At 23.2% G+C, this 10,930-nt stretch overlaps 1 protein-coding gene across 3 annotated transcripts in view; it reads left to right on the top strand.

Annotated features, from left to right (window-relative positions):
• The window catches only part of LOC100159761 (arf-GAP domain and FG repeat-containing protein 1), a 16,613-nt gene extending 9,537 nt beyond the window's left edge, over positions 1-7,076 (top strand). For 2 of the 3 annotated variants that reach the window (XM_003246608.4, XM_029485937.1), the window contains exons 3-10: positions 309-494; positions 583-757; positions 2,148-2,261; positions 4,000-4,167; positions 4,224-4,295; positions 5,066-5,131; positions 6,174-6,280; positions 6,355-7,076. In XM_003246608.4, coding sequence (XP_003246656.1) covers positions 309-494; positions 583-757; positions 2,148-2,261; positions 4,000-4,167; positions 4,224-4,295; positions 5,066-5,131; positions 6,174-6,280; positions 6,355-6,405 — 939 coding nt within the window. In that variant the 3' untranslated portion in view covers positions 6,406-7,076. The remainder of the gene's footprint in view (positions 1-308; positions 495-582; positions 758-2,147; positions 2,262-3,999; positions 4,168-4,223; positions 4,296-5,065; positions 5,132-6,173; positions 6,281-6,354) is intronic. The other variant, XM_001948700.5, reaches the window with a different exon arrangement.
• Positions 7,077-10,930: the final 3,854 nt, after the last annotated feature.

Here is a 10,930-nt window from a genome sequence, read left to right as displayed (position 1 = left end):
TCATGCAACTCAGAATTAGTGTATCATTATTTGGGCATGCAATGTAAAAAATGTATTAGAACAGCTAATCAATATCAATCACATTATGAATTCACGTTTTTGTAACTTTTAAAATAAAATATAATTTATTGGTTCATTTTTTACCCATAAACAAATAATGACCATCATTTTAATATACTGTGTTTCAATCATCCTATTTCTGTATAATACAAACAAATGCACATTATTCATTAAAGATGTCATGTACGATGTACAACTCAATTACAACAAAGACGGGAAATTTAATCAAATATAAACTTTTGTTGTAGAGCTGTCAAAGGGTTTGGTTAGGAATGTATGACTCAAAACAACCTACAAAAGATGAAAAACAAATAAAAGAATTTATGGTTGCGAAATATGAAAAAAAAATGTATTATTCTGATCAAGTTTCACAAAAACTAAATAATGGTATTCAGACTAGGCCTGCTGTTACCACTTTAACTACAAATCATCAAGTAAATAAATTATTCAAGCTTTAAGTTTTATGGAAAATATCTATTTTAATATTTAATTATATATTTTTAATTTATTGACTATTTATAGAACCCTAGTACTACTACTACACCTGCAATAAATATATCATCCCCAAACAAATTTGAGTTTTTTAAAGAAGAACCCTCGAACCAAAATCAATCTCCAATTCAAACATCTCAATCTTTTGCAAATTTTGAAAATAATCCAGTGTTTTCTACATCTTTTGATACTTCTAAAAATATTGGTATGTATAACACTTATTAAATTTCTAACCCTTTCACTGCTCCAGACGTAGTATTACGTCCCTATGTTTTATAATATTCATATTTTCCGGTAACCATACAAGTTTTGGAAACAATGGTTAGCATTATTTTAAATTAAAAAATTTAAAAAAAAAACAATAAATATTTTATTTTACGTAGCATACAGCGACTGCAGTGAATAAATTAAAATAGTGTAACAGTGAAAGGGTTAATAAATTAATTTAATTATTCAAATGTAACTACTAAACATGTTTACTATTTAATGGTTAGTTTTGACCTTTTTAAATACCTCCAAAAAATAATATTTTTAAAAAAAATGTTAAAAACTAAAATTGTGAGGTCTGAATATTATATCATAGATTTACTTACTTAAAGTTACAGCAATTGACAATTCTATTGTATTTGCAGTTTGGTATCTATTAGTTTTGGATAATTTTCCAATGATTTATTTTTTAATTACAACATATTACAATAATTATAGTATCTATGATTTTATTGCTATAAACAAATTGTACAATTGTGTACATTTAATTTAACTATACTATGTTTAAAATACAGTATACAATTTTATTAAAAATAAAAATAAAATATATTTTATTTTGATAAATTATATACTATTATATTTTATTTCACTAGTGCAGTTCACAACCAAACTTAAAGGACAGTTATTATAAATTGTATAACTCATAGCAATATTAGTTTTCCTTTATATAGTACACTATATGTTACAGTATCAATTTACATATTTGCTAGTATTTATACTTTAATATTAAAAATAATAAAATAAAACTAATAGTAATTTTAATTATGTATTTTAAAAAGTATTAACGACTTGAATGTTGTGGTATTATAATTTCTATCTTAAGTTATGAACAAATTTATTAATATAATTAATTTGTAAGCTCCAACAAACTAAACACTGAATCTACCTCACTTTTAATTCAGGCTTTTGCAATATCTGTTTAAAATCCAAATTTAAAAGTAGGCATGCTCTATTTTTTTTTTTTTTTCATATAATACCCCAATTTTTGATCACTATCTTATAAGTAATATACCAAAATTGCGTTTAGCAGCTCAAGTTTAACTTCATTACTTTTAATATATGAGTAAACTGACAAATTACTAAACCTAATGGTAAAAAATATTGTGTTTTGTCAAAGGTTTTTTTTCAATTCTTTAATTTTTATACGAGTTATAAGTACACAAAATATTACATTTTAAGTTAAAAAATAGCTAAATTCATACTAATATTAAAAAAATAAAATTAAATGTGAACTGCTGAACACAAATGTTGTTGTGGTGTAACTTGAAACTGAAAAAAATATTAAAACAGAATTTATGATGACCTAATATTTATTGGTTTGTGTTAAGACTTAAATTTTAAGTTTGTTGAACCACTTCAAACTGGATATTTTGATTATTTGACATCAAATCCAATACAATTTTCACCAGCAAGAAAACCGAACAACATAAATAATCGATGGAGTGAGTCTTAAATTGGTTTGATGATGTGATTATTCACGTTCTTGGTTTTAAAGCTTAGAAATAATTGTTTGAAATAGCACTTTTTTTTAATATTTGCTTGATAACATCAGTATTTTCTCTTTTACTTAATATTTATTTATACAAATATCCTAAAAATATATTTTATTTAAAATTATTAACTACATTTTAGAGTTTACACTGTATTTTTAATTAGAATAATTTATTTAACTACAAAATCACTCAATTAAAAAAATTAATATTTTACAAGCTAGTGAATTTATTAAGTTTCAAAATTAGTTGCTACAATTAAGCACAGTATTATTGCCTAGATATCAATAATATATTTTACTACATTTTTTTTTTTATTTATAAATAGGTAATATTATATACAAATTTAAATTTATAGTAATTTATAAAAATAAACTTTTTAAAACCAAATTTATTAAGGCCACGTGATGTCCATATGTATTTTTTATTTTCTTACAATTGTGGAAAATTTGAGTTAAGCAGAACTAAGCACCTATGACGGTGCCACTTATTCTGAAAAGAGTATAGTGACTTTAACTGATCAGACCATTTTCAACTCAATACAAAGTAATTTGTAAATTTTTATGATTTTGACAAATTTTATGAAATTTGAAAAATAGCATATGAAAACTGTGCTAAAAAAAAGTGTTTTTCTACTATAAAAACTGTCATCAGATACTAAATTAAAAAAAAAATACATCATCGCACAAAATCTATAAAAAAAAAAAAAAAAACTGACACTGACGAGTTACACGCTGTTATTATTCTTATCTTTAAGTTTGTTTATTTACTGTAAATTTACTAACATTAAATCCAATGATACAAAATGGATTCTACTTAAACTGGCTAAATTGTACATTTGTTAGACAGAAATTAAACATGCAAGTATTCAATATTTGAATTATCACGTCCCTTTAAAAGGATATTTTTACATACTTAAATTCTGTTTGCATGTTAGTATATAAGTATGTTTGGTAAATAGTTTTATAGAATAGTATGTTTTTTGTGTTTTGGCGTGAGACTTAAAATAGTATAATATGAAATATAATTTTTATAAATACAATCATTTATTAAATTTAATAATAATATTTTTATTAATATTAATATTAATATATTTATTTATAAGTGTGCTACTATACATACATTGATAAACACATTTGACTATTAGATGAAAAATCATAAAAATATAGTGTCTTCAAATAATTTAAATTTGGCATAATATTAGATTTCTATTGTAAAAATAGTTTAGCATTTTTTTTTTATTATTATTATGTGGATAATCTTGTTTATTTAATATTTTATAAACAGGCCTCAAATTCTATAGCGTTTGCTAATTATTCTTTAAAATCATTTTTATTTTGTGTTTTTCATCAATCTTAATTTAAAAGTGAAGTTAAGCAGAAAAAAAGAATAGTGTACAAATTACAAATTTATTTATGTGTTCTATAGATTTGAACTTTAGATCATTTTGAAAAGTATTGCTTTGTGTTTTCTATATTTTTTATAGCAAAATTTATGTTGATTTCAATATTTATAATGGTGCATATTATTGTACTTTTTTGTGCTATAAAGTCTGAGCCTTGGTAATAACTAATAAATAATAATTAATCAATTTACATTTTATACTGAACTATCTTACAAAAAAAAACCAACTCAGATGCTTATTCTTTAATTTGCTGTATTATTTACAAGTTGATCACACAAATTATAGGTGTAGCAATTGAAAGTACAAGTCCTAGTACAAGTTGGAAAGCAAATGGTTTTCAAGCACCAACTGAAGACCGTTATGCTGCATTGAAAGATCTCGATTGCTTAATGAAATCTCAAGTTCAACAAGATACTCCTCCCCAATTAAATAATAGTAACAGTTCTGCATGGAGTAAGTAAAATAATAGTTTAATTTAAAGCTAAACTTACTGTAATAAATGTTTATAGGTTCTGATGCATCTTTGAATGGAACATGGAGCAGTCAAGTCTCTGAAAATACACCTCAGAACCCATTCAAAAGTAATAATGCTTATAATTTAGAAGACATCACACCCACTTGTGCCGTCTCGGTCTTACAAATGTACAACATAGCAAATATGCATCCTACAGAACAAATATGCCAACTGGTTAAATATTATAGACAATTGACCCAGCTGTTATTCAGTTTGAAGGCAAGAATATTATCTAGTACAGTGTTTCGCAATACCCTGGGGTTCTGCGAATAACTTGTAGGGGTTCTATTACTCAAAACTTCTACCCTCCTTTTTTGTTTGGTTATTCATACTAATTTTCATAGGGGTTCCACGTAAAAAAAATATTATTGTTTGGTGTTTCTTGATCTCAAAAAGTTTAAAAAACACTGATCTAGGGCATCCCATTGAATGCTATTATTTTATTTTAAAGTTAACTTTGAACAATATCCTTACCTTTAAATTTTATTACAGGTCAATTCACTCTATACTTTATTCATAATAAGAATGGTAAGTGCGTCCGTAATGATCAGAAATTGGCGTCCGCGAATTGTATGGTCAGATGCTTTCCAACTGAGTCGACATGCGAGAGGTCGGTGCTTTGGAACAAGCATAAGTCGGACACCGATTACCATTCTTATTTTGAATAGATTATAATACTTATATTTTTGTTAACACTAAATTTGTTCTGCTGAAAGTAAAATGGCTATGTTGTACATTTGTAAGATTGAAACCACATTACTGGTATTACATCTTCTCAACAATATGTTGTATTGATACAAATACTAATAATTTTATTCTTTGTCATTAATAATTTAGATAGTGTTGAAGACGATTGGGCATCAACAAATCATGTAGTTAACCCATTTACAAACAATATACCAGGTATATTGAATTTTTAACATTAGTTATTCAGTATCATATTTTTTAGTATATAATACATTCAAATATAAATTACCAAAATTAAATAAAAAATAAAAAAAAGTGAGCAAGTAGGTACTGTATTTGTATGTTCTGCCTGTAAAGTAGGGGTCGAGTGTAAGTGTACCTCGTCATTTTGTAGGTCACTGTAATGGATGTGGTAAATTTGAAATCAATGATAAATTGTTGTATACAAAAACCAATTCTGAGTGTCACTATATGACTATAATTGTATTCATTGTATTTAAGCTTTTTCACTGAGCGAAAAAAAAATATTGACAAATATATTTATAGGAAAAACTAAGTATCAAAATATTTTTTAAATTATACCATGTGTAGAAAATACTAGAAAAAACATACGGAGAAAATATCAAGTTTACTTTTTCATTTTTGAGTAGAGTAAAATAAATTTTTTAAACTGGTTACCTGTGTTTATTTATATATTTTTTCAATGTTGTTTTGAAAAGTTCTGGGATTCTTCAATTTAGACCTCTTTAAGTACCAATTTACTACCAGAAACCACATTTGAAGTGGAATTTTTACCGCTTCAAAATGTGGTGATAGACACTAAAAATAAATAAATAACTCGATAAATAATATAACACATCATTGTAAAATCAATACATTTGGCACTCTGCTCATAATTTAAAATTTACCTGAAAGTTAAACTTTAAAAAAATAAATAGGTAAGACGTTCAAAATTGTACTTTTATTTCTCTCTATTAATTACCACTAATTTTTTTCAAAGCTAGTTAATATTATTTAAGAATATTTAACTTTTAGAAATAATAATAATTGCACATAATTATATTGATTAATTGGATTTTTAGATAAATAAAAATAAAAATAATTCCTTTAATGTTGCCAAACAACTATTTAAATACTAAAATTGTTAAATTATCAATTATTAAAATAAAAACAAATCTTTGTTTAATTAATGTTTTATATATATTATTTTTATTTCATGTAATTTTTGATTTTAATTCTAATACCATTTATTTTTTAGATGATTGGCAGAATAATATTCAATGGCCAAATGGTTTAACTTCCAGTCAATCAATGGGTTTTAACGATGTAACACCTTGGAGTGCAGATTTCTCAAATCCGTTTAAAGTAATTAACTTTAAATTAATCATTTTATATTTATTTAAAAGCTCAGCAATGTATAAGATGTTTTATTTATATAGGTTGGATCAGCCTCTCCGTTAAATAAACATTCAAGCAATCCATTTTTATAAAACCATTCACGTCTCATCAGGGAAAACTAAATTATCTGGTAAATTGAGAAGCATTCAACATCAATGCATAACTACAGTAACAGATTTATTATATTTTATTTATAATACTATGTTATAAATCTAAACTTGGCAAAAATATAATTAAACATATTCAATAATAATAATTAGTAAGAAATATTAGTTATTTAATTAATTATTTATTTCAAGCATATAATCTCATCATATAGCTAGCCATTTATTACTATTCCTACATTCAAATTTATGCAACTGTCTAGTCTTGAAAATATTTATAGTTCGCTTCAAGTTTTTACATAGTTATTTTTTACATAAAATTATTTTTGTAAGTTTTAAATATATGCCTATGCAACTTGATACACTAATCAATATTTCACATGATCCATGTATAAGACAAATGTTGCAGTGTTATATTCATTAATATTCATAAAACACAATCAGTTTTGCAAGTTACAAATTAAGACGCAAGAAACTTATTTTTATATTTACTCCAGAGTCGTAGCAAATTAGTGAATGTGTCAATTTATTGCAAGCCCAAACTTTTAAGTTTCACCTGAATACTTAAAAGAGTTATCCTTAAGTTTTGATAATTTTTTTTAGTAGGTAACCTTATGTACTATAAAGTTTACAGCAGTCCCAATGTTTTTGAATTTTGATCTGTTTGTCTGAGTATACTGAAATAATTTTAAATTAAATAAATTACTAATTATACTACTTTAATTTATCTAAAAAATGATTACTGGTATTTACGTATACATTTAAATTTATTAGTATGTGATAAAAATTGTTTTCTTTTCATGTCCGGGTACATAAATTATAACTTCATATTTTATTAAATATTGATCACTTATGTTCAACGCTTGATTGTAAACTTCAACACTTCATAGCTTATTCATATTTTTTTTAATTTATAAGAAAGTATAGTCATTATTAGGATAAACTAAAATATAAACTCAATGTATGCAATAAAAACTATAAATATTGGGATTGCTAAAAAGTGTATACTTTAATGTATTTTAAGATATCCGTCGATTCAATTGTAAAAACAAATAAATTAAATTAAATGAATAGTTTATATATTTTAAAGAATCTCTATCCTTATATTATAAATGTGTATACAAACTTATATCAAACAATAACATGTATCACAAATTTGTACTGGCTGTAGTTAATATCAACTATTAGTATTTAAACAATATTTATTTTACCTTTTTAATTGTTTATTAATGTTTTATTCTAATTTATTTTTGATTGAAAATATATCATAGTCTAACATTTGTCGTAGTGATTACTATATAAGTTATTTAGTTATTTAACTTATTTCGAACAAAATTTAAGCCACTTAACTATTTTGAGTATTAGATTTATAAATTGTAGTATTGAGACAAAAAGAAAGTTGTTATTATTTTATTTTTTATGTTTAAAGAGTATTAATTGTAATATTCACAAAATTGAAAAAAGTATTCCTGAAACAAAATACTATTATATTTTATATTTATGTTTACAAAATTACCAAGATTTTACCTAATTATTGTTCTATATGATTATAATTCTAAGTGTTTGTAATGGTAAGTCAAAATTGGTGTTTTAAAAAATCATTGTATTTATATAAAAAAAAAAATTTTAAAAAATATTTAGCATCAAAAAATTGTTTTAACAGTAAGGTGTCATTAAAATATAATATTTGATATACACTATTTAATTTGAAATTAAACTTGACTATTTAATTTATTTATTTTTTATGTTGTATATTATTTACTAATATTTTAATGTATACATATTTAATATGGCTAAACTAAAAACAACAACAAATATTTTAATTAATATTAATGACTACTAAGTTAAATGAACGAATGTTAATGTATATTGTAATTATAATGTACATTAAACCTACATTTTATTATATTATATGGTTTATAATTTTTGTTTGATGCTAAATTTGCTTGGAATTATGTTTGTGTGCACCAAAGTATGTTAATCATGTTTAACAAATGTAACTGTGATAAATTTTTTATTGTACCTAAAATGTATGTTTAATTTTGAAGAATGTTTATCTTGGAGTAAGTTAAGTTTGTTGGATTAGTATTTGAATGGGCTATATTTATCAAAGTCAGTTTTTACCCATTGGTTGTTAAATTAATTATTATTTAATTTTTTCTAATAAAAAATTATAAAAATACTCCTTTAAAGTAATTTTCTTCTCAAGTTATTTATGATTTGTAAAAATACCTATTACATATAAAATGTCTAATTATATAAATAATTCATAAATCCTTATAACATATGAAAAATTGTATATATAAAATATACATTATACAATATACATATATAGATTATAATATATTCATGTAAACACCCTTATGCATACGAGTTCATTAATCAAGAATTAAATATTTTTGTTTAAATTCAATCTAATGATATTGAATTGTACCCTCTCTTTCCTTTTACATTTTAAATCTTATAAATCTCATTTTAATTTAGTGTACTTGCATAGCAATTTATAAATATTTCTTTGACCTTGATCACCGTTTGTCAATTAAATACACTTATTTATTTGTTTTATACTACCATACCATACATTTCAATATCTAAATATTTGTATCGGCCCTTTTTATATGTACTTTGACTGTTTTACCTAATACATTATTTTTTTATATGTTGCACAGGGTGATCCATAATTTAGATAGTTCTATAGTGATTTTCAGGTAGATATTGCTATTGAAATCTAGATATGTTTTGTTGTTTTTTTTTTATTAAATATATTTATGTTGAATAATAGTACTTGAAACTTACAGGGTTGTGGAGAATAAATATTTTACCGAAACAAATGTATATACAATAAGCATTAAACATTTTAATATTGAATTATACAAGTATTATAGACAAATTATTCCTTATTAACAATACAATATTATTATGTAAATGAAATTTTTCCTATTCAATTGATACCAAAAATTCTATTAATATATTATTCACTTCCATTAAAAAAAATAAATATATATTTCTGATTTAACACTAAATGTTATTCATAAAACCAGCAAAATAATTTTTGTATGTGCGTTAACATTTTATTGAGAAAATATTTACTAACAACATTATTAATTATAACTTAATGTCACTATATTATTTGAATAAAATATTTGAATTATTAATTTCATTTTAATATTAACTGCTATTAATTGGAAAATATATATTTAGTATTTCTTTTTTAATTTCATCCACCTAACTTAAGAATATAATAATTATTTTCTAATGGGGTCACCTACATGGTCACTTTTTATAAAATAAAAATATACCTATTATATATACATATTGATTAATTTATATTTATATAACTCAAGATCTATTTTAACATTTTTGTTAACCTCTGTGGTAGAGCACATGAACTCATATCAAATCTAAAGGATTGTTAATGCTAGTACAATATGTTTACACAACTAGTGAACAATAAATGTATACAATATTTAATATTTTAAATACCTATTATTATTGTTATTATTATTTGATGTACCATTACTTTTTAGTTGAAGTTATTTGTCACTAAGGTTGTGTTTAACCTAATCATCATTAATTTGTATAACCAGTGTAATTTTTGTCATATTTTATAGATTTATGTTGTTTTAAAATAAACATTTATTTCAATAGAGAACAATATAATATATTAAACTGTAATATTACTAGTGGCGCCATTTCATATAAGTGTTCCTTAATACATATTCAAATAAACTACTAACCTACAGACCTACTACTTAGCTTGCAGGTATATTTTTACATAAAATTCTCAAATCCTGCATATGATGCCACAATATATTACTTTATATATTGTATTTCTTTATAATTATATAATTAAGGAAACTGGTAGGTAGTTACTATCTACTTTTTTGTAGGTAAGAATACTTAGATACCTTAGAATCTAGTAATGTATACAATAGTTAATATCACACCTGTCAAAAAATTAACTATTAGGTATCTAATTATCTAATCTGTCTACCAGTGAACAATGATTACCTACCTATGTATTTAAATATTTTGTAATATAAATAATATTAAGTACAAAAATATTTAAGAATAATTAGATAACATTATTGATCTTATCATAATATATAAACATAATAATATGTTCATTCATAGGTACCTATTAAATCTTCCTAATTATATATCTATAATCGTACATTTAAGATAAGTACTATAATAATGATGTATAAATATAAAATAAAAATATATATTGTGATTATGTGTTCCAAATCATAATTATTGTTAACACATTTATATATTTAGGAATCTTTTGTAAATTCAACAATTGTCTTTTACTAAATACTTCATTTATATTTTATTAAATTAATATTCATGCATAATTTAACACACACACACTATACGTCTATACCAGTGGTCTTCAACCTTTTTGTAGTCGCAACCCACTTGTTTAGGCCTATATTTTTCGCGGCCCACTTAAGCTTTGTAGAAAAACAAAAAAAAAAACTAAAATTGCTTTGTAGTAGTACCATTATAA

The sequence above is a fragment of the Acyrthosiphon pisum genome, chromosome X, assembly GCF_005508785.2.
Source record: "Acyrthosiphon pisum isolate AL4f chromosome X, pea_aphid_22Mar2018_4r6ur, whole genome shotgun sequence".
Taxonomy (NCBI): Eukaryota; Metazoa; Arthropoda; class Insecta; order Hemiptera; family Aphididae; genus Acyrthosiphon; species Acyrthosiphon pisum.
Note: the sequence above shows the minus strand (reverse complement) of the source record. Positions and strands in the feature narration are given on the sequence as shown.